This window comes from Mytilus californianus, unplaced genomic scaffold (genome assembly GCF_021869535.1).
Source record: "Mytilus californianus isolate M0D057914Y unplaced genomic scaffold, xbMytCali1.0.p SCAF_1, whole genome shotgun sequence".
Lineage (NCBI taxonomy): Eukaryota > Metazoa > Mollusca > Bivalvia > Mytilida > Mytilidae > Mytilus > Mytilus californianus.
Genome location: NW_026262581.1, coordinates 116,330,283 through 116,355,476, shown reverse-complemented (window position 1 = coordinate 116,355,476; position 25,194 = coordinate 116,330,283). Strand labels below are relative to the sequence as shown.

Genomic DNA, 25,194 nt, shown 5'->3' with positions numbered 1-25,194 from the left:
AGTTATGCCCCTTTATAAATGGGAAAATTGCAAAATTCTTATTTTCTTCTAAATATCAAGTAATTTTTAAAATTGGAGTTATCTTCCTTTGTCCATGATTATAGTTGAATCAACTACAATCAATGCTTTATACAATGCAATGTTTAATTTTGACTTCCTCTGATAAAACACAGATCAAGTTGAATTTGGGAAGTGTCACTTTAACCATTATTGAGTTATGCCCCTTTATAAATCGAAAGATTGCAAAATTTTTTGTTTTCATTCTGTAACTTAAGTTTGCCCCAACCAAACATTTTGAAGCCTATACACAATATTCATTACCACAAAACTAAGATCAAGTACAAATTTTTTGTTTCCGTTTTCTAACTTTAGTTTGCCTCAACCAAATGTTATGAAAATTATACACAATGCTTATTACTACACAGTGTTCTCCCCAGGATTTTTTGATAGCACCAGGGTAACGCGTGCGGACAGCTTGGTGAAATATTTCATACAATCAGTTGTGTCGCATCACGTTGCGTCGCGTTGAAAGTTGTTGTATGTGAAAGGATTCCTGTCATAAGAAAATATAAAATTAACAAAAAAAATTGCAAATATTTTTTTATTATTTGAACCAGTTTCTATCTTAGATTTTAATAAAAAGAAATTTTTCATAAATTTTAGAACATTTTGCCATAGATTTCATGTAAATATTAACCTTTCTTGTCTTTGGTGATAATCAAACATAGATACAGACTAAATACTGCACTGAAATTTAAATCTTTATTTGTCATGAACCATTTTAAAAGAATTCCTAAATCTATAAATTTATCTTTGGTCTATAGATCTATAAGTAACCATATTCAATGTCAACAACTAAGTCTCCCTATTTTCCCGCCTAAATGACAGGAAGTAGATATAAATAGATTTAACATGTGCTTACGGATAAAATTTGCAAGATTACTTCTGTTATTTATTAATTATGGATATAGATATCCAGTTTGAAGGAACAGTCATATAATACTATAATATAAGAATTGAGAATGTCAATTATACGTAATGAGCCACCTTTATGATGTACAAAAAATGTACCTATCGGGTCAAGACGCTGTTTGTGTACAAAATATTTGCCGGCATGTCACAGGTCAGTGCTTGGGTGATGAGTGAAGCCATAAAATAGTTATCTGTGATCATAAAGTTATGAACTCTAAATTAAAACACAAAAGAATCATGTTATAAGTGTTAATTACATCGATTTTAATCCAATCAACAAGGTTAACCTCATAAGGTAAATCGATCACGTGGTGTTAACAATCTGTGTTGAACTGGTTTGAACTGGTCAAATTTCACCTGGAATTTTATACCGCACGGAAAAGATTTAACAAGTCGTTTAAAACTTTACCGATTTACGATTTTTTAATGAAAATTTTAGCACCACGGAGAAAAATTATACATCGCGGTAAGAACGATACCACCACGGTAAAAAATTATACATCGCGGGCCCGCGGTCCTTTAAGGGCCTGGGGAGAACACTGCTACATAATACAGATTAAGTACGAAATTTGGTGGCGACACTTTTACCATTCTTGAGTTATGTCCCTTTATAAACATAAAAATTGCTGAATTTTTCGTTTCCGTTCTCTAACTTTAGTTTGTCTCAACCAATTGTTATAAAACTTATACACAACCTTTCTAGAGTTATGCGTGTTTACAGATAGAAAAATTGCTGAATTTTTAGTTTCTGTTCTCTACTTAAGTTAGCCTCGACCAAATGTTATGAGACTTACACACAATGCTTATTACCACAAAACTCAGATCAAGTTCAAATTTGGGTAGTGTCACTTTTACAGTTCTTCAGTTATGTTCCTTTATAACTATATGATATGCAAGCGGGTGCATCATCTGTCACATTTATTTAAGATATTCAATACCACAAAAGGAAGGTTGGGATTGATTTTGGGGATGATGGTCCCAACCATTTAGGAATTAAGGGCCCAAAAGGGGCCCAAAACAAGCATTTTTCTAGTTTCAGGATCATAACTTGTGTATAAGTATTTCGATTGCTCTGAAATTTGTACCACAATGTTTAATACCACAAGTAGAAGGTTGGGATTCATCTTAGGGGTTATGGGGCCAACAGTTTAGGAATTAAGGGCCAAAAAGGGGCCAAAAACAAGAATTTTTCTAGTTTCCAGACAATAACTTGTGTGTAAGTGTATAGATCTCTCTGACATTGTAACACAAGGTTCCATATCACAAAGGGAAGTCTGGGATTGAGTTTGGGGTCAATTGCTCCAAACATGTAGGAATTAGGGGCCAAAAAGGGCCAAAAACAAGCATTTTTCTAGTTTCCAGACAATAACTTGTGTTTAAAAGTGTTATGGATCTCTCTGAAATTGTACTACAAGGTTCCATACTACAAAGGAAAGGCTGCGATTGAGTAATGGGGTTATTGCTCCAAGGAGGGTTTCAAAAAGTTGGGGGGGGAGGGGGGATTTTTTTTCCAATTTTTTTAGGGGATTCATATTTTTTTTTCAAAATTTTTCATATTTCGAATTTTTGAAAATTCCAAGAAGAAATCTTCCATTGCACAGTATTGCGCAATAGATTTGAAAGATCTTTGACCACATTTATTTTGTGTCAGAAACCTATATTATGTCAAAAATTTGATCACAATCCAAATTCAGACAGTATCAAGCTTGAATATTGTGTCTAAATTTGCCCCAACTGTTCAGGATTCGACCTCTGCGGTCGTATCAGGCTGTGCTCAGCGAAGCATTTTATTTCAGGTTCATTGGACAATTTTAAGTTAACTATCCACCAAAGTTCAAGTGAAGTGGATGTATTCTTTCATCCCATATCAGGTTAAAGTTTTGATAGTTTACCATGGAGTTGTGGTCAAATCAACTTGAAACTTGTTACATATGTTTATTATGATTGGACTTGACCCAGAATTGGCAGTTCACTGAACATGTAAATTTAATAGAGTTGGTTGGGCATTATGTCTTATTGACACTTATTGACACATGTTCTTGTTTAGTTTAAATTTGCATCAGAATTAAAGTTAAAAGGTCCGTCATATAAGTGAAAATATAACCATTGATATTTTGCATCCAGTTGCTTAAATAAATTTCATTTCAGTTACAGTCTTAATAATGCCACTATTTCTAAGTTGAATTTAAACACTCTTTCAATGTTAAGTTTTCTTATTAGGTGTGTTTACAATGAAGTTCTTGCACTAAACCCAAGATATTTGATATACTAATATATTCACTGAAACAAGTGCATTTTCAGTGAGGAGTATTTGAGGCTACCTTTAGGTATTCTTCAGCTACTTCAGAATTTTTACACTATATGTAATGAGGTAAGCTAAAACATACCAAAAAAGGATTTCCACTGTCACATACAGACAATCAATAATCGTGTAAATATGTCAGTTTATCAAATTACTGTTAATAATTTTGCTGCAAAGTAAGTGAGACATAAGTTTTATTACTAACAGTACACAATCTTTGTTTTACAGTATTGCCAGAATTACCTCTACCAACTCCCATTCCATCTACAATAAATAACAGAAGCCTTTTACATAATTCTAAAGTTGTTGAAGGAGCCAAAAGATTATTGCAGTCCAAAGATGATTTCCTAGCAAAGCATGTAACTCGAACTTTGTGCCAGACCACAACTGATGAAATGTAAGAAAAAAAAATTTGTTATCATTTATCTTGAAATATATCTTCTTTTTTTTCCTTTTTTTTTTGTGCCTTGTAATGTTTTCAGGTCTGTGATGTAGTATACATGAATAACTTATAATTTCAATTGACTAATACGGAAAAGTGCATTTTACAACCTGTATATCCAACTATGAAAGTATTTACTGTAATAAAACAAGTAATTGCATGAAGTGAGGAAAAAATAATGACATTTCACATAGTTGATGAAAGGTATAGTCATTGACTCCAATCTGATGTTGATCATAAAATGACTGCTTGAATTGCATTGATATTAAATTTTCCAGTATTGAAATTGAACATTTAAACCAGACAAATAAGGTCTGTGACCACAGATAGTAGATACAAAATTTGCTAAAAAAAAATGGACAATGTCTATGGTGGATGAACAAAAATGAAAATAAGAAAAGTAAAAACCCTTTAGATAAAATGAAAGTAAAAAATGACTACCAGAAACAACTCTCAGATATAACAAAAGCATTCAAAAATGTAATACAAAAGATGATTGGATGATGATCATGCCAGTATGGGATGTTTAAGTCTATTAACATTCAATTTTATTTCAGATTGTTAAAAGATAACCATGCTGGAGATGGGATAGAGGGTGATGTGCCTCCATTACTGCGGTCTGTTTTGGCACAAAATCCACATGTATTCAGAGGTAGCTTCTTTTAATGATTAGTCTTTTCCCTCATAATTCCCAAAATATGATAATATTAGCAAAACTAGTTATCTTGTCTTCTAATAAAAGAAACTTTGGATTTCTTTTTGTCCATAAAACAAATGATTAATATGTGTATTGCATACTTTAGCAGATAATGTAAGACATTAACAAACAAATGATTAATATGTGTATTGCATACTTTAGCAGATAATGTAAGACATTAACTCTAGCCCAGTAGTCATAGTACAAATTTTCTACAGTTCTAGTTAAAACTGTTTTATCAGAAGCTCACAGATTGAGAAAATAAGAAAAATAAAGCTATCTTTCAGTAACCTTAAAAATTTAAAATCACACACTGCTTTGTTGTAATAAATTGTTTCTTATATTTTAGTCACAAGAAGTAACTCTAAAAAGCATTCTCCACAGAACAATGACATTTCTGTGCAGCAAAAGCATCCAAAGTAAGTAACAAAAAAGATGATATCCAGTACTTGTATTAACAAAATATACATCTCCCTTACATACGTTCTTGCCATGAAACATCACATGTTAAAACACATCCAAGTTGAACAACAAAACACTAAAATCTAATTTCAACCAATTGACTGTGAGTCACAATTTTGCACACACATTGCCATTCATGTACAAAAAATGTGAAAACATGTACAACCTCTGTCAGTCTCAATTCTTCACACACGTTGCCATACATGTACAGAAACATGAGAAAACACGCACCTTCTAGTCCATCCATTTCTATAAATGTTGGTCTTTGAATACAGGTTCCCAAATTTGTATAGAAGAAAGCATTTATGTGCATTATAACTTTTGAAAGTACTAGTGTAAGCAAGGAACCAGAATTTTTATTACACTATTTCGGTCATTTTGAGATGACTTAAAAGTTAGGCCCCTTTTTCAAATTATTGAAATTATTCACACTAGATTCAAAGCATCAATGAACTTGTGTTGACTGTTTCATCGCATTTTCTTCATGAATTTTCTTGCAGTTTTTCTAAAAACGTTCAAGAACAGTTAATGGAATGCAACAGCTTAAAATTGAAATTATTTTAATGACTCAAAATGGTAAATTTCTCAAGACATTGCTAACTTTTCTTTTGATTTTGAAGACGAATTAAAACCGGAAGTTACAAGACAATACTAAAGTACAAGTAATTCCGGGATCCTTTCTGTTTATCAACTATTGACAGGAAATCACAGGATTTTTAATTTTATTACTTTTAAATGTGTTTGAATATAGCAGATAGTAGTTGCATTTGTTTAATTTAGCATGAAATCATTTTGCATTTTACAATTAAGTGTCTAATCTGGTGAAGACAATTTCACGCATGCATGTTACATAGTAAATAAAGCACACGTTTGACTCGTGAAAAATAACTTTTTTCTACATAAATTTAATCAAGTTTTAATTTTAAATCAGAATTGACGATTGTCTTTGCTGAAAAGTTAAATAATGAAGAAAGTTGTCATAGAATTTTAATTTCTTTATAATATTAGTTCTGAGCTTATGATCACTTTCAGGGGTGAATTTAAAGTGATTAGTGATCATTAGCCAATATTTGTTATTGGGAGGGATTGTCATACTATACTGAAGTGGCAGTTTTATTACAGTAAAGGGATTACAAAACAAAAACAAGTGCAAAATGGCAATAAAGAAACCCAATCTCATTGAAATGACCGAAATTATTTCTGTAAAAATATTTAATTTGTCCTAAATCCCAATCTGTCTTTAGGACTTGACTGGCAAACATGACCATTTCCTCACCCTTGAGTGTAAGTGAACAATACTGTATTGGTCTTGTATGTATAACCACTATGACTAACTATGAGAACTGTACATTATGTAATTACATTTTTCACATGTTCAAGGTTTTATATAATTGCCTCACTATGTAACTGAAGCAACAGTATTGCTTCTCAGCTTTTAAATACGATTTATTCATTTAAAAAAATATAATTTGATTGCTTGTTCCTTATAACTGTCAAGAAAAGTTTATTTTTCTAGTCATGTTGATCAAGGGTCCGGAAACGGTCATATTTGCCAGTCATGTCCTAAGATGAAACTATTTGACCGAAACGAGTAATTGGGATTTAGGACAAATTTTATTTTGTTTACAGAAGTAATTTCGGTCATTTCATTGACTCAATGTTTGAAATCGGATTTCTTAATCGCCATTTTGCACTTGTGATCACTTGTTTTTGTTTATAATCCCTTTCCTGTAATAAAACTGCCACTACAGTAGTTTGATAATCCTGAGGGCCCTCCTAATATCTATATCAATGCCTCCGGGAAACATTGGCTAATGATCGCTAATCACTTTTTACCTGTGGTTTTAATTCACACCTGACAGTGATCACAAGCTCAGAATAATATCTTTAAAACATTAGTTCCCTGACAAGTGTAATCATTATTTATTTACTTTTCATCAAAGACAGTCATCAATTCTGATTTAAAAATTAAATCTAAATTTACGTAGAAAAAAGTATTTTTTCATGAGTAACACATGTGCTTTATTTACTATGTAATACGCATGCGTGAAATTGTCTTCAACAAATTTAATATTTAAATCGTAAAATGCAAATTGATTTCATGCTAAATTAAACGAGTGCAACTATTATCTGTTATATTCAAACACTTTTAAAGGTAATAAAATAAAAAAGCCATAAAAAGCCGGTGATTTCCTGTCAATTTGATAAACAAAACAAATCCGGAAATGAATCCGGAATTATTCGTACTTTAAAATATCGCAAACTTCCGGTTTTAACTTTTGTCAAATCGAAAGAAACGTAAGCAATGTCTGAGAAATTAACCATTTTGAGTCATTAAAATCATTTCAATTTTAGACTGTTGCCTTCCCTAAACTGTCCTTCATGCGATGAAACAGCAATACAAGTTCGTCATGTTCGTTGATGCTATGAATATAGTCAAGTTGATATCGACAATTTGAAAAGGGGCACCAACTTTTCAAACATCTCAAAATGACCGAAATTGTCTGGAAAAATTTCCGGATCCTTGATGTTGATTATATTGTGTAATCATCAACTTCGTCATTGTCATTTTTGCAAATTTTGTCAAAATAATATAACTGCCAAAAGCTCCGTTTTGGGGATATTTTTGAATAACATATTTTACTCAAAACACCTGTTGAACATGAAAATAATTAGCAATAAGCGATCTTTGGCTTAGTGATAGACATACTGATTGTTGAACTTTGTGTAAGTCTTGATCAGAATCGACCATCTATACTTGGTCGATTTCTTTCTAGCGGATTCACTCAGGATTTGCCGATGGTTAGAATGTCCACAATTAGCAATCCTCAAGTGAATATGCTACTCTCGCGATGGAATAAGCCCAGTTTAAACGAATGAAAAGTCCACATAACTCATCGAAATGACAGTATAATAACACTTTATTGAAAGTCGCTGATCCTTCCAAATAAATTGTGGTTGTTTAAGACAGTGCTTGTGGTCGTTTTAAACAAATTAATATAGCATAAGAAATGCAGTAGTTTCTAAGTAAATGAATATATTCCCATTTTAATTTCAGATTTAACCAGAAACATGGCAGCAATAAAAGTCAAGATAGTGCTAAAAGAAGACCAGGGTCTAATAAATTCCAAGACTCCTTTCTTCATTTTACAGAATCCTCCACAACAAATGATATAGGTAATTAATATTGTTTGTATTTCAAGAACTTCATTGGTCTATCTTAACATTCTGTTCCCTAAGTGTTGCAATTTAATTGGATTTTATTTCAGTATTTACCGTATTTTCCGGATTAAAAAGCGCACCCCTAAATAAGGCGCACGGCCGTTTTTGGGGGGTGAGGATTGTTTTTTTCCTTACATAAAACGCACCTGAATATAAAGCGCACCCTGAAGAAAACGTACATGCATTCTACTGACCTTAGCGTAATGAATGTTCACTCCTTCTTGTAACTCACTCCGTAACATGTTTCATTTTTATTTTCAGATTGTTGAGAAAGTTGAAAGACATTTTGTATATATTTATTTGTTTCATATTAAAATAAATAAATGTTAATAAAATTATTATAATTTTCTTATTGTTTTAATCATGCCAGATTCATTAGTTGTTTTTTGTCAACAATGGCCATGTGTTGACAGCTTGGGTGTCCATTGAACCTTGTTGTTTTGATTAAAATTAGTTCGGTGTTGATTGCTCATTTATTGTTTGAATTGAAATCAAGGATTTTAATTAATCTTGAAAAGGTATTCATTAAAAGTTACCCAAGCCATAAAACTGCCATTGTTTACCTTGATTATGACCTACTTAATTACCTGTACCCACGTGTGAAAACTGTTCACCCATAAGTCAGGAAAAAAAATTATTAAATTAAATCTAAAGAATTTTATTGTTGTTTATAAAATAAAAGTTTAAGTTTTATAAGTAACAAACATTTTTCAATTTAAACTTGGTTGAAAACTACGAACAAAACCATTCAGTTTCTGCAAGTCATTGTCTATTTTTAACTGAAAGTGAGATGGGCCACGGAAAGGGGAATTCAAATAAGACGGCGATATATAAATGTCTTAGCATATTAAATTATGAAAATTAATATTCATTTTTTTTAATTTCTTACACCAATATGTGGCTACAATATTTCATAAAGATATTTCATTTTGAAACAATAAAACAACAAGCAGTTACTCCTCAATAGTATATCCTGCATGGTACCTCTTTTCAAACACGCTTATCTTTCTTTGTTTATGAAACACTTTAAAGGGTTCATTTCAGCACATGGTTATCACCATCGTCATTAAAAGAGACTTGAAATATTGGAAAGAAACACAATCACTTCCTTTATTATTTCTAAAGAAGATTTTATTTAAAAACACATTACAACAACAAACAATTACATATTTATTGTAAATACACTATTAATATCCTGTATGGTACCTCTTTCAAACACGGTTATCTTTCTTTGTTTATGTAATAAACACATGGTTATCAACTTCGTAAGCCAACAATGAAATAAAGAACAAATGATAAAGTATATATATTTTTATTCATAACAAAATATGCCACATGAACAATTTATCAAGTCACTGCAAGCACTTGACAATCTGACGGTCTCCATAAAAAAAAATCCAGATATATATTTTTTTTCACGCTTGCCCTGAAACTGAAAAAAATACATACATAAAGCGCACCTGAGTATAACACGCAGGGACAATGACAGAGAAAAAAACCTGCGGCTTATTTAACGAATTTAACGGTACTTGTTTTCACTTTGTAGTGCCACTATGTCATATATCCATTGTTCTTGACCTCATTTTCATGGTTTAGTGACTGTTTAAATTTTTTCAATTTTCATGAGAAATAGGTTAACTATATTTAGTATATGGTATCATTGCAAGTTTTTCAGGTTTGTCAGACAGGGTTCACCTCACTTTGACCTCATTTCATAGATCAGTGATCAAGGTTAAGTTTTATGTAGTCAATGTATGGAATGATTTTAAGGCTAACATGTCAGTCTGGCAGGGTTCATCTGACCGTGACCTCGTTTATATTTTTCATTGGTCAATATTATGTTTTCAAGGTTAGGTCTGTAACTCAGATCTATAAACAACAGGTTAACTATATTTGGTGTGTGGAATGATTGTAAAGTGAAAGTGTCTGTTTGGCAAAGTTAATCTGAACTTGATTTAATTTTCATGGCTCATTTATAATGTTATGTTTTTGTGATCGACTCTTCAATATAAAATTTAATCATGATCAGCAAAGCAGTTGAGGCAATTCAGTGCATGCCCTCTTTTTGTAATTAGTTCTGTTTCTCATATGATTTTAAAATTTTATTAGCTTAACACATTTCCTGGACATGTAGGTATATATCCACACTGTATAGGTTTGTTATTTAACTGGATATTAAGACTCGCACACATACATGCACATATGCAGGAATAAAAGGTAATATACCGTTACTTCTTTATGGACCAACTCAGAATGGTGTCTAAATGTTTCACATTGGACAAGTGTTTTAAAGTTTGGAGTTGAATTTGTGAATTGGCCTGTTTGAGGTTTGTAAATACAAACTGTTTCTGTAAGTAAATTTTTATGTGTAATATTTGTTTTTTGCTGTTATAATTTTTTTTAAATCTATGTGTATTTTTCGCTAATATTATTATTTTGATATACTGACACAGATAATAACACATCTGATATTTGCAAGAAAGATGCCTTGCATTTGAAGCTTCTAAATATTCACTTGCATGCCTGTGATCAAGAATACTAGTTACTTGTTAGATTATCAAGCTTACAAAACTATCAATTCTCTTTGATATTTTAGGTGCTATGAATGGAGAACATCCTGATACAGAAAATGCAGAATACCCTACCAGGCATAATTCAAATGAAAACTCCAGAAGTACACCAAAAGGTTTGATTTTATCAATTACAGTCTTTACTTGTTCTTTTGTTGACTTATTATGCAGTTTATGGGAATGTTATTGTGCCTTCTTTTCAAACTCTATACATAATATTGCAGAAATTCAGGTCACGGTAATTTAATTTCACAGAATCAGTCTTGCAAAATTAGCAACATTCTATGTAGATTAATATTTTCTTTGTAGTTGTATCACCAGCACAGGGAAGTGTTGCAGAATCTGTCACTAGGCTGCATAGTAAAGAATTGGAGATGTCAGAAAAATGGCGCAAAATATTTGAAAAGGGACCAGAACCTCGAGTTGTAATAGAACCTCTCGGATCTCAATCACAAATTTTATCACCATCATTAAAACCTCCACCACCAAAAGAACCAAAGGCTGTAGTTTTATTAGAGATGTTAGATGAAAAAGTAAGTGTGTGATCACATGACATGATTGGGATAGAAATTAATTAAAAGTCATTTAGAAAGTTTCTTGATGTTTTGAAATTTCAAATGATGGAGACATTTTCAGAGAAAAAAAATTCAAATACTTCACTGGATATGAAAAGTAAAACCCTAAAATATCAGAATGTGGTTTCCATGCCTCTGTATCATAAAGTCATATAATATTTAGCATTTGATCCCTGTCGATAAGCTGAAGGGGTACAGGATCCACTCAACTGTCCAATGTTTTTTTGCTAGAATCTTTTCATTTGCAGACTGTTTTTTCACATGCTGAAATTGTGCATATTAGCAAAATACTGATTTTTGTCAACCATTTTCAAATAGTGCATGACTGTTTGTTTTCTCAATTTTTAAGCTCTCCAGTAATGGTTTCTATAGTCTTGACTGGTTGTACCAAAGAAGCATTCAAATACATTATACCTAAAGCATATCAAATTCCAGAGTTGTTAACTTTTATATGGCCTTTCAAATTACAAACCAAATATATTGCAATCCAGCCATTTTCCACTCTATACTTACATTGGATTTAGAAGTAAGATAAAAGGTGGGGGCAAGTATGAAACCACATAGGTGATTTTGTTTTATTTAAAGGATAAGAATAGAAATAGAATGTTTGAACATGAATTTCTTTATTTTAGCCAAAAAAGAAAAAAAGGAATAAGAAGGTATTTTATTCAAAAAAGTTGTTGCAAGTTGTTGTATTTTAGAAATCATGTTTTATATTTTTAATCATGTTTTTTCAACTGTTCATTGTTTTTTTTGTTATTTGCCTTTAAATTGTGAGTGTGGTAATAAATATTAAACCTGGTCAACAGAATAGATTGTAGTTTTGCGGGGAACATGGAAATACCGGGCGTCCTTCCGATCTTGTTAGCGCTCTCACAGGTACAATTCTTGCCAGAATTTTATAAAACTTATACTATAGGTTAATATCGGTAATATCTTGGACAAGTTCTTTAATGGTGGCCGATCGACTTTTTTAAAAAGAGTTATGCCCCTTGGAAATATTCAATTTATGGAAAATGGCCTTGTTAGCGCTCTCACAGTTACAATTTTTGCCAGATTTTTACCAAACTTATACTATAGGTTAGTATCAGCAATATCTCGGACAAGTTCTATAATGGTGGCTGATCGACTTTTTTTAAAAGAGTTATACCCCTTGGAAATATTAAATTTATGGAAAATGGCCTCGTTAGCGCTACAAAAAAAATTGTTTTATTTAGTTATTGCCCTTGTACCTTGGATAGATATAGTATGTGCAACGCAGGGGACATTGGAACTCTGTTCTTTTATTTAAGTAACAATACAGTGTTCTTTTATTTAAGTAACAATACAGTGTTCTTTTATATAAGTAACAATACAGTGTTCTTTTATTTAAGTAACAATACAGACAATTCTATTATTTTTGAGGGGTGTTGACAATTATCTTTTTGATGGAAGTAACATGTGTTATTTGATGTTGGTCAAATTTATACAAATATTTGAAGAAGAAAAAAAATGAAACTATACAAACAACAAATCAATGGTTATAAAAAGTAAAGTTTTTATTGCTAAGAATTGAAATGTTGAATCAATGCTGTTGCGTCACATTACTTATAGCAATGTTTAGTATATGACTGCAAATACATATCATGCAAAAACAAGAAACAAGAGAGCATTTCATATATCATTTAACAGAAAATAGATGTATGGTCAATATTGCAAATTGCTTTCTAAGCAAATGTTGAGTAATTTGTCTAGTTTAACTGTTAATTATGCAATACAAATAGGCATTGCATTGATTATCTATGGAGGGCTATTCTGTGATCATCAATCTGAAAAATATCCTGATATTATAGGCATAAAGTGACTGGTTTAGATTTTCAAGATTCATAAAACCGAGGGAAAATTTATGTTATGGCCCATCTAAAAAAGCAAGACCAAGTGACAAAATGAATTCTTGAGTTTTAAAGTTTATATTAGATCATAAATTTTAGAGGATATATAGTTATGTGTGAGGGGGGTAGGAAACTGCAATTGTGGGACAATGTCACTTTAAGGTTTGAATTTAATGTAAGACTATTTGTTTTCAAAATTGATCATCCAAATGACGAAATTTATTCAAGATTCTGTAAACATTAAAGATCAACTTGTAAAAGTCTTTAAAGACATACAATCTGCTATAGTGAAGATTGAAAAAATATTTTGAATTCTGCATTTTTTTTTCAGCAACTGAAAACATTACAGTCTAGTGGATCTGGTATGTAAACATGTTTTGCAATTAAATGTTTAGATAAACAGACACTCAAGAGGGCAATCAAAATCATAAATTAAAGGACAGACAACACCATCACCAAAATAAAAGTTACTAAGACATTAACCAACAATACATAGAAAACCAAAAAAAGCTTGGCTAAAATATAGCTGATACACTCGTACACCTGCATAAATTTTCCAGTTCTTTTAGATAAAAGTAAAGAATTATAATTCTTTCCTCTTTTATAATTATATTGTACCCTCACTTTAAGAGTGGCCCCGCTATATTGCAATCACCTTGTTATTTTTCGTCCATCCGTTTGTCAAATATTTTTTGAAATTTTTGTTACTCTTTTCTCAGGATCTACTAAATACAATGACTTCATATTTGTTCAGCAGCTACACAGAAATGAGTTGCAACATGCTAACTTTTTGTGTAAATCAAACACCTACTTCCTGTTTGTCAGCACTTTGAATTTTCAATATGATGAATAATGATAAATATTTTGCACACATTTCTCAGGAACTATTATACAGAATGACTTTATGTTTGTTCAGCAGCTTGACAGTGATTGTAATAATGTATGAATGCTTTTAGTGTCTGTCAGACACCTACTTCCTGTTTTCTGATACTTTGAATGACGAGTTTTGGTATGCTTGTGATGGATGGGTAAACTCGATGTATAGACAGGCAGTAAACAACGTCTATTTCATTTGATTGTGTAATCTCAAATATATAACAACATTAACAAAAGATAAAGGGATGTTAACAATGGTAAAACGGCGTTAAAAGTACTGTTAATGATGAACATAAATTAAACTGTCTCTAAATCATCAACACTTAGCATGGCAGCGTGTGCACCATCTTGTTTATTTAAAGACATAAGTAGGCTTATAATGATAAGTTTTCGAAGTATTATTCAAGTTAAAACTCTGTAATTGATTGCATCTTTTTTTTTCAGTTAAAGCAAAAACAGATCGACGTTCACATAGTTCAGGTAGGTTTTAATCTTATTATTAAGATAACTGCAGGACTGTTATTAAAGCTATAGTAATGCAATAATTGTAAAGGGGTGTTTTGAGATTGATTGACAAAAGCTGGTTCTTAAATAAGTATTCTAAACTTGTATAGTATATACTTTAAAATCTGAAATTAATTAAATGTTTTTAATGATATGAAAAATAGGACGGGAGGATCATTGCATTGATTAAGTCACATTTCAATTTTGTTAGTAATATTCTACTACAACATGTACAGGATTTTATTTATCTGGTTTTTGTTTGTATTTTTTTTAAATTGTTGACTTTGATTTGGAATAATAAAGAGAAGTTCTGAATGAACAGTTTTATAATTTTGAAGTTACTTATTTTTATTTCATTGTTGTTTTGTAAAAAAAGTGCTATCTCATATGTAGAGACAAATGTAAAATAAAAAATTTAATTATTTGATTTATTTGTTGCAAAAAAATTACAATTCAAGAAGAAATTATTTCTGTTACCAGGCAATAAAAGGTCATATTATGAAGAGTCAGATGATGACGATGGAAGAAATCGGCGGAAAAAACGGAGACAATATGATACAGATGAAGAAAGTGAACCTCCTAGTCCTGTTGAAGGTTTGTATAGTATATACTAGCACACTTTAAAATAGACATTCATAACTGAAATTGATAAGCCTCAATTTTTATTGTTGGATTGTGTATAGAAGGGGAAGAAGATATTGGCAATTCTTTAGAACATACATGCATACATGGGATGTTAATAATACTCCAAGTATTGATTAGGATGTCTTCTTGTCCTCTGCTGGTGAATATGGTATATGATCAGAGTCACATATTAAGGTAAGTTGAAGCAAGTAAGTTAGGTAACTGTCTACAACATGAAGTGACATAATATGGCCATACAACCAGACATTTCTTAATGAAATCAGTTGATTTGTATTTTGTTTTTCATTACAGTTAAAAAGAAGAAAAAGGACAAAAGAAGACATAGATTGCAACAGGAATTATCAATAGAAGAATTATTAGATAGTCCCACCTTTAAAAAATTTAGTTCATGCATAGAAACCATTTTTGATTCTGCAGAAGATGTCAACTTTGGTTCCTTAGATCCAAGTGAGTAGTTTAAATGTTGGTACCATATATAAATCTTGCACAAAAAGGGTAATACTGAACAGACTGTATAAAACTATTTACATATGTGATTAATTCTATTAAATAATTTTAAAAGCAGTTACTCAAATAGTATGAAAAAAGATAAGAAAAGAATGATAACGATCAGCCAGATAATGAGATCAATTTCATGAACATTTTCTAGTTTTACAGCTCTTCTATAAAAGCATGCAATGCAAACCTTTGATCAACTTGCTTGCTATGTTTGTTTGGATGTTTGTAAACAAAAGGTAGGTAGTCTGTTTACTATATACTGGAATTTGATTGGACAATAAACATTAACTTCATTGCATGTCAATTTTTATTGTCTAATCAAATTCCAGTATATACAAAACAGACTGAAACTCCGCCTACCTATTGTTTGCAAACATCCAATCAAACATAGCAAGCAAGTTGATCAAAGGTTTGCTTTGCATGCTTTTATAGAAGATCTGTAATCCATCTTAAAAAAAGACTTGTCACTGATATGTTATTTGTGATGTAAAACAGATGATGAAGAAACTGAAATTCCAGAAGAAACGTTGATAGCAAAGTCAACACTCGCAGAGTTGTGTGGTGAAGCAGCAAAGTTGAAGACAATGGGAGTCCTGAATCAGGTGAGATTTTTTACATTTGATAAAATTTCTCCAAGTACTCCGAGGAACTTCAGATATTTATATCTAATCCTACTAAAAAGTAACTTTGAAATTGGACTTTTTGAAACTATAAGTGATACACTTTTCTTTATACAACCTTAGATGTTTTTTTTTTAATCTCTGTGCATGCGGTAAATTCTATTTATTTTAATCAAGAGAAGATGTATGAAAAATGATCATGATGTAATGAATGCAGTATACATCTGAAATTTAAATACATTAAACAACAAAACGGTAGTTAGATTCAATTGAACTTTTTATCTTGTCAGGTCCCAGCAGCAACATTGATAAAGTTATTAACGATTCTTCAGTGGAATGTTAGAGATGGTTCAAGGATTACACCGATCATTAGTGCTGTAAGTTATAATGTTATAAAGACTGTTCAGAAAGCATTTTCCACTTTCATTATATCTTGCAAAAGACATCCAGTGAAAATCTTTCACAATGATGGCATTCCTTACAAACTCTGAATATTCTGTTTGAAAGTTCAGAAGTAGAAGTGTTAACTTGTAAGGATATTTTCAGGGAACCTTAATACATTTCAAGTAATTGTTACAGGTAAATAATGTATTCAATAACCATATTTCACTTACCAACAAATTATATCTATTTAACAAGACATATATATTTGGTGAAATAAAGTTTTCAGTGTCCCAGTTTACATATAAATAATTCATCATAAGCATACAGTTCATAAAAAATTTCAAATATTGACTATTTTTGAAAATAATTGTTGAAATGACAACTGTGATACTTGTTTACAAAAATCTTCCAGTGTTTTGTCATTAACATTTATCAAACAATAAAATTAATATGTGATTTGTAAAGGCCTGTCTAAGGCAAATATTGGGTCCTGATAAGAAGGAAAAAGTTCCCAAGCAACATGGAAATAGTCATTTTGAGATATTTCTTGAACAAGATTAGCTTCAATGGAATAATATCAGATACATGTATTTCAACTTATCAATGTAGTTTTGTATCACACATCAGCATAAATATACTCTTGTAGAATGACATGGAAGATGAAGATGAACAAAGATTATGGAGAGAATTAACAATGGAGCGTGTAATGCGAAGTATGGACGCTGCTCTCACAGCCACTTATATAATGAGTGCAAAAAGTATGCCAAAACAAGTGTATATAGAAGATGTGATAGAAAGGATTTTATTGTTTGGAAAATTTCAGTTACTAAATTCAATATATCCAGAATTTGATCCAGTCTACAGGATTGATAAGAAAAAAGGTAATTTTATATTGTGTAATTAGGATAAAACATGATAATGAAATGTCTTGCTATCAAACTTTTATCTACTTTTATGCAGTGTGTTTACAATAGTAAATTGAGATAAAATACCTGTTCAAATCACTTCAGGTTTTAATTGCCATTTAAAGTAATATATTTTTATATTGTTCTCTTTCTGAATATGCATGAAATATTTGTTATCTGATGTCAAACAACCAATAATCAATCATCCAATCATTGTTATTTAAACCATGATGGTGGGTGGTCCAGCTGAGATCCAATCATTGTCAACAATGATGGTAGGTGGTCCAGTTGAGATCCAATCATTGTTAACCATGATGGTAGGTAGTACAGCTGAGATCCAGTCATTGTTAACCATGATGGTAGGTGGTCCAGCTGAGATCCAATCATTGTTAACCATGATGGTAGGTGGTCCAGCTGAGATTCAATCATTGTGAACCATGATGGTAGGTGGTCCAGCTGAGATCCAATCATTGTTAACCATGATGGTAGGTGGTCCAGCTGAGATCCAATCACTGTCAACCATGATGGTAGGTGGTGCAGCTGAGATCCAATCATTGTTAACCATGATGGTAGGTGGTGCAGCTGAGATCCAATCATTGTTAACCATGATGGTAGGTGTTCCAGCTGAGATCCGATTATTGTTAACCATGGTGGAAGGTAGTCCAGCCAAGATCCAATCATTTGTAAAAGTGAAAAGGCCATGGAATTTAATGTTATATCACATACTTGTTGAAGGTTTTGGTTTGCCCTAATCATTCTGTTTTCTATAAGTAATTGTTGAGAAATGATGCAAATGTTTAAGAAGTGGTTGTAGAGCTTATAAAGCAAACAATTGGGCAAGAAATAAAGTAAAAATATGGATGTTGGCAGCTGCATCATCTTTATGTCTGTTATATCATAATAATATGTAACAGAATGAGAGTTACACCCTTTACATTTACAGTTTTGTTAGTTAAATAATATCTTGAATTCAATTAAAGCTCTTCCAGGAAAAAGTGTAATGTGGGTATGAGGAATAGATTGAAAACAGTAGAATGTGTTTGTGGAATTGTTGATAGGATTTATTAGAAAGCACATGCTAAAATTTTCATCGATAGTAGGATGTCGAGAAAAGTGCACATCTTTTCTTTTATGCATATTTTTCCTAAAATGGTCTTAAATTAATGGAACTAGCTTAGTTGAAAATCTTATTCATTAAGTTAGATTGCATCATCAGAATTGCAACCTTATCAAAACTCTGAAATAGTATTTTATCGATCACAAACATGTTTATATGAATATACATATACTTTTGTTATATAGTAATTGTTACCTTTGTTGTTTCTATCTTCAAGATTGAGGATGAAGAAATGTAAAAATATTTTTGTATTTCAGATGCCTACACAAGTTCAAAAGCTAAAAGAGCTCGAGCTGGCCAAGTAAAACATAAATCATCAATAACTTTGTATAATAAAATGGCTGAAATGATCAGCAATTTATCAGAAATTTTAGAAATTCAAGAACTCACAGACACAACTATATTACAGGTAATTTTAATTCTTGCATCCTCTTACCAGTGATGTCAGTAATAATAGAATACGTTTATAAATATCAGCACCTGTCTGGTGATACTGTTAGCCAGGAATTTCTGTTGGATAAATTTTCAGATGTGTTATTGTTTAATTTCACTTTCACAAAATTATTTATAATCTGTAAAAAATACACATTTGAAGATGAATAAACCAAACTACTTATACTCCCATCCAAGTAGTTATTCATGTCAGTTTTCACCTATTTAGCTTGTCTGTAAACATCAACAAATGGATCAGAAATAATTTTTGAACTTAAAATTTTATTAGATAAGATACCAGTATTCTTATTATTTTAGTTTGATATGTTTTTGCAAGTGAAAGTTGTTTATACAACTTCATTCAATAATGAAGGAAAAAACATTGACAAATTATTTATTTATTTCAGGTTTCTACATTGGGTGTAGGACCTTTCTTTGTAGAAAACATCAGCGAGATACAGTTAAATGCAATGAAACTTGTAACTACAGTAAGTATATCAATTCATTTTTAATCTGGAATGAAGTAAAATTTGTGTAATGTTCCAAAAATCACTTAAAAAGAAGCTAATCGTACAGAGTATTGTGATGTGTTCTTTCCAAGGACTTAATTGGCTATTAGATATTACATAAATTTATTGTCATTGCTCTGATTGATGAGGGTTAGAGCATTATAAGGAGCTGTTTTTTTTTGTCCCAGGCAAAGCAAAGATTGAATTTTTTAGATTTTGACAAGAAATATTCAATGGAAAATGTAGTAGATGATGACAAATATTCTCTTCAAATAAGTTTGTTTTCTTTATCAATCAGTTAGGCAATTTTGATTTTATGAAACTAGCTATGTAGGTACAGTGTGAGATGTTCAAATTAAAAGTTCAAAGATCAGTTAGAGTACAATCAATCTAAGTCAGGCTCATTAGATATTATAGAAATATTTGACAACTCTAAACCTTTACACAAGTATCCGTATTCTTTAAGAAAATGAAAAAATTAGTCAAACTTTGTTTTCAAAGAAGGAATTGCCAACATAGATTAAAAAAAATCTTGTGTACCCTTTTACAGTGATACATAATGGTTGTTTTCTCAATATTGATTCAATTTGTGGGAAAAAATGTTTTTGTGCCCCTGCGTGGCAGTTAAGGGAATTAAGTGTTACCCTTGTCATTCTGTACGTCTGTCCCAAAACTAGTTTCCATTCTCTAACTTTAGTTTGCCTCAACCAAATGTTATGAAATGTGTACACAATGCTTATTACAACAAAGCTCGGACCATGTTCCAATTTTGGGTGGTGTCACTTTTACAGTTCTCGAGTTATGCCCCTTTATAACGTTATTTGCAAGCGGGGGCATCATCTGTGTCCCATGGACGCATTCTCCATTTACTAATTTTTTTATAAAGAGTAGAGAAACTTATTGTTAATAGCAACATATGTTTTATTATTTTCTAAGGTATTTTCAAGATATGAAAAACATAGGCAGCTTATTTTAGAAGACATCTTTGCAAGTTTAGCACGATTGCCATCAAGTAAAAGGAATCTCAGGAATTACAGGTAATTACAGTGAAATTGATAGAAACAGATACATTACAATTCTTGGATATCCTTTATAACTGTTTTATGATTTAACACTGACACAAAACTAGGTCACAATATGAAAAAATAGAGGACATGATATAGTTTGTGTTTAGATTTAATCATCAATTTTATAAAATCGTTCTGTAGGGATGAATCCTGTTTATGTTATAGGATGGTAAAACGGAAAGGGATTCTTAGTACAATAGAGTTGAGTTTTGCATTTTATAGCTATTTATTTGTTTACCAAGCAAGGTATGAACAAGTTCTTTATAAGATCTAGAATTCTTTCCAGTTTAACATTGTAAAGGTACTCATAACATTTTTATGTAATAGTAAACAATGACTTAAAGTAGATGTAGGGGGATACTTATCTTTAAGCTTGAATCAAAGGACAAAGTAATGTGCACATAAATAAACTGTTTTAAATATTACAAATATCATTGTGATATAATATTGATGTCTAATATACATGTACGATTTTAGATTAAACTCTGAAGAGTCAATACAGATGGTGACAGCTTTGGCATTACAGCTGATCCAGAGTGTTGTAACCTTACCACAGCCAAAAACTGAAAACTCTAATGAAGATGTTTCAGAAGAAGAAATACCAGTGTCAAAGAAAAACAAATCTAATCAAAAAGTCAAACGTGGCCAGGTAAGTTTGGGGGTAATTTAAGATATGGTGATAGGGATGTGCAATCAAATGAATATGCAGTATAATTTTTTTTCTCACTTTGTATATTTATTAAAAAAGTTGATTTAATGTACTTGTGCTTACCAGATTTAGAATGTAATGCAGTTCATAGTTTATAAATTCAGTACTCAGTTGAACTGAAAATTGATCTGGTAGAAATTGTAAATCTGTTATTGTACAAATATATATCTACCAATAGCACTTAAAATTGACAGAATATTAAACAAAATATTTGAACATTTATTTTCAGACTGACACAGATATCCTTATTGTTACCTCATTTGAAAATGCAATGAGAACAGCACACAATTTTCTCTCTGTTTTCTTACAAAAGTAAGTATAAATCAAATAACTTTTTTAATGCTTAGCTTTTAAAATATGATATATGATGTATGAAGATTATTAATTCAATGTTTTATAGTGAAAATATGTCAGAAATCACAAGTTTTAAAAGAAAAGAAATCAAGTTAGATCTACATTCTGAATGTTCATATGTAGTCTATTAATATTTGAAATATCATTTGCTCTTTTAAGATTGAGAGTTCTTAAGTATTCCTCAAGATGCATAAAAATTGGCTTGAAAGAAAGATTAAAAACTTCTAAAACCTAAACACATTTCTTTTTTTCTAGATGTACTGTAAAAGGGGAAGAAGATTACCGGCCATTATTTGAGAATTTTGTACAAGATCTGCTTTCTACTGTTAATAAACCAGAATGGCCATCATCAGAACTGCTGCTGAGTTTATTAGGAAGAATATTGGTATGTTTTATATATTTCTAATTTGTATGAGACTTGAAGTATGCATCATTTAACAACAACACAATGACACAAAAAAAACACAAGATATCTAGAGGCAGCAATATGGCCAACAATAGACAATTATCAAATGAATATGTTAAACTAAATCTCCATGAGTGAAGAAAAACTGTGATGTGACTATCATAGATGTACCATCAATACTAAATTGCTTCAATGACAAAATCATGTTTATAACACATTCTTAAATGGAAAATACAATGGTAACTGTTCTAATATTAATCTATTTTCTGTAATTTTAGGTGAAGCAGTTCAGTAATAAATCTGTAGATATGTCCCTCAGGGTAGCATCTTTAGAATATCTTGGTATAGTTGCATCAAGATTACGTAAAGATGCAGTTTCTAGTCAACTCAATCAAGAGTCTATAGATGAAATAGTAGCTAAAGTAAGTAATTTGTTCACATATTTTTATGCCCTGTTGGGCAGAGGGGGCATTAAGTTTAACCCTTGTCTATCTATACTTCCATCCATAGTTCCCAAAATTTGTTTCCACACTCTAACTGTAGTTTAACTCAAAACCAAAAATTTATAAAACTATAAAAACTTATACACAATGCTTATTGCCACCAAACACAGATCCAGTTCGAATTTGGGTGGCCTCACTTTCCCTGCTTGAGTTGTGTCACTTTGTAAATTGAAAAGTTGCAGAATTTGTCATATATTTGCAAGTGGGGGGCATCTTTGTCCCATGGACATATTCTTCTTTTATTTTCGATAGGTTTTAAGAGTAAAAGAATAGTTTAAGTATATTTGTTGGTAAGGGCCTTTAGGAAAATGTATTCAATGTATTAAACTAAAGCAATATGTATGTACAGATAAGAATGTGTATTGTTTCATTGTATACATGTAGAAGACCAAAGAGAGATATCAACAACAGTTTACATTGAGTTAACAACACAAAAAAGTTTTTGAATGGAAATTTTGCTATTTATTATATTCTCACAATAGGTATATAATACATGTTAAATGGTTTATTGATTAAAATGGGGGTGAGGGAGCAGAATGCAAGGTGAAATAGAAGTAGTAAAGAAGTCATTTATTATTAAGATGTTTTCCTGGTAATTTTTTGGCAAAACTGGTATGCTATATCGGTTATTTTTAATTTCTGCATCTCTCATTTAGGTTAATGAAGAGGATACCGATGATGAAGAATCAAGCAGGTCAACAAGAGGAAACAAAAAACCTGAAAAGGTAAAAAATAATTTATTATATATTTAAGTTATCTTTTTTTTTGCAGTCTAAAATCTGTAATGTTTAGTAAATAAAGTATTTTCATATAGTAGACACCACAATCATTGTTTTTAATGTTCTAGCACTTATCATGTGCACATTATAATATGAATAGTTTGTGCTTTACGGAATGTACAGTTTTCAATAAGGTATATTTGGAATTATTGAAAGGATTTATCTTCTGCTAAACCACAATTGAAAAAGAATGAAAACTTGCTACTTGGCTCATTAAGGAATTTAAATACTGCAGAATACACTTTAAGAAGATTGTTCATATGTCATGCTACAATAAGCAAAATTTATAATAATTCAGCAGAGATTCAGTATTATTGCCGAGATTGGAATCAAAAGTGCAATACTTAGAAACAAAGATATAATTTCTAGAGATCTTAATAAAAGATTGATACATGAACTGATTTTTATCAGACGGTTGTCCTAGATATACATATTATATTTGCTCTGACCAAGCAATCATTCACTGAAGAATAAAAGCAGCTTGATGAGGCAGTCATAATGTCCTGACACGTACCGTTTTAGTCATGATGAACATTTTGAATTTTCTATAGAAAATATATAAAACTTAATTTTATATTTTTTTTTAAGCCTGAAGAATCTGAGGATCCGACACAGACTCTTCAAGAATCCATGTTAGATTTCCTAGCTAGTAATTCAGAAAATGAACCAGCTTATTGGGTATGTAAATCAAGTTTCTTGCTTTCACTGAAACCTTTCTCTTGTTGTTTTTTTTTTTTCTATCAGTACTTCTACATATGTGTTATTTCCAGATCTTGTTTGCAGGTGTTGTTTAAAACGTCATAAAGAGGCATTTGATTTCTAAAAAAATTGTTTATCTGATTACTAAAAACTTAAATGGCTTATAAAAATCAAATGTCCATTTGTTTGCCAACATTTTCAGTAAAAGTTATTAGTATGGACTCTTTAACAGGTTACATCTGCTTAATATTATTGTTTATATGCATGTATGCATGGTTTAGAAATCTATTTGCTTTTGCTTGAAACTTTACTATACCCATTGGACATTATCTAAAAGCAACCATTGTATGTAAAAAAAATTGTTGACTTTTTTTCTTTTTCTTGACCTTCAGTTTTCTGCAGACTGCCTGGACAGATAACATTAAACACACTGACCAACAATATTCTTTCAACCTTTCAAGCTATACAAATCTAGAACCTGCTTGACTCAATTTTTGAACTATATAAGAGAATATTTCTTGCCTGCTGGTATCAACTCTTTTAAATTTTTACAAACTTTGATTTAACTTGCAGCATGCCAGAAATTTCTACATTGCCCAGTGGTATCGAGATACAACAGTGGAAGCAGAGAAGAAAATGAAAGCCAGTGGAGATCATGAGGATGAATTTGATGAAACAGAGGTAGAAATATCAACAGAAACAGAAACCATGGAAAATCAGGAGAAAAGAAAGAAATTTCTTCTATCACAGATAAATGGCATTCAACCATCAGATTCAAATTTTCGGTATGCAAGATATTTTATATTTTCTCACTCTGTAAAGTTGAGATGAGATACTTTGTTTTGGTTTCCATTTTTTTTTTTAATGATTTTTGTGTATCTTTCTACTGCAGATGAGATTAGGTTATATAGAGATCAACCTATCTATCAGTGCAGTTCATTTCAAACTTTGATGATTATAAGATATTATTTATACTTAGTATTAATTTTTCCTGCTACCAGAGTTGGTGCAGTTAGTAAGGTTGAAATATGTTTCTATAAGGGAGTAGTCGCAAGTTTTTCAAAATTTTTACTT

The 25,194-nt window shown here is 31.0% G+C and overlaps 1 protein-coding gene across 2 annotated transcripts in view; it reads left to right on the top strand.

Moving 5' to 3' along the window:
* The window catches only part of LOC127731503 (nipped-B-like protein), a 71,198-nt gene that overhangs the window by 19,351 nt on the left and 26,653 nt on the right, over nt 1–25,194 (top strand). For both annotated transcript variants that reach the window (XM_052240330.1, XM_052240329.1), the window contains exons 3-25: nt 3,503–3,671; nt 4,274–4,368; nt 4,763–4,832; nt 7,934–8,052; nt 10,694–10,783; nt 10,977–11,200; nt 13,445–13,475; nt 14,434–14,469; nt 14,974–15,087; nt 15,430–15,585; nt 16,132–16,238; nt 16,547–16,633; nt 17,287–17,521; nt 18,920–19,071; nt 19,502–19,582; nt 20,540–20,640; nt 21,148–21,319; nt 21,609–21,691; nt 21,989–22,118; nt 22,418–22,561; nt 23,299–23,367; nt 24,010–24,099; nt 24,694–24,905. In XM_052240330.1, coding sequence (XP_052096290.1) covers nt 3,503–3,671; nt 4,274–4,368; nt 4,763–4,832; nt 7,934–8,052; nt 10,694–10,783; nt 10,977–11,200; nt 13,445–13,475; nt 14,434–14,469; nt 14,974–15,087; nt 15,430–15,585; nt 16,132–16,238; nt 16,547–16,633; nt 17,287–17,521; nt 18,920–19,071; nt 19,502–19,582; nt 20,540–20,640; nt 21,148–21,319; nt 21,609–21,691; nt 21,989–22,118; nt 22,418–22,561; nt 23,299–23,367; nt 24,010–24,099; nt 24,694–24,905 — 2,767 coding nt within the window. The remainder of the gene's footprint in view (nt 1–3,502; nt 3,672–4,273; nt 4,369–4,762; nt 4,833–7,933; nt 8,053–10,693; nt 10,784–10,976; nt 11,201–13,444; nt 13,476–14,433; nt 14,470–14,973; nt 15,088–15,429; nt 15,586–16,131; nt 16,239–16,546; nt 16,634–17,286; nt 17,522–18,919; nt 19,072–19,501; nt 19,583–20,539; nt 20,641–21,147; nt 21,320–21,608; nt 21,692–21,988; nt 22,119–22,417; nt 22,562–23,298; nt 23,368–24,009; nt 24,100–24,693; nt 24,906–25,194) is intronic.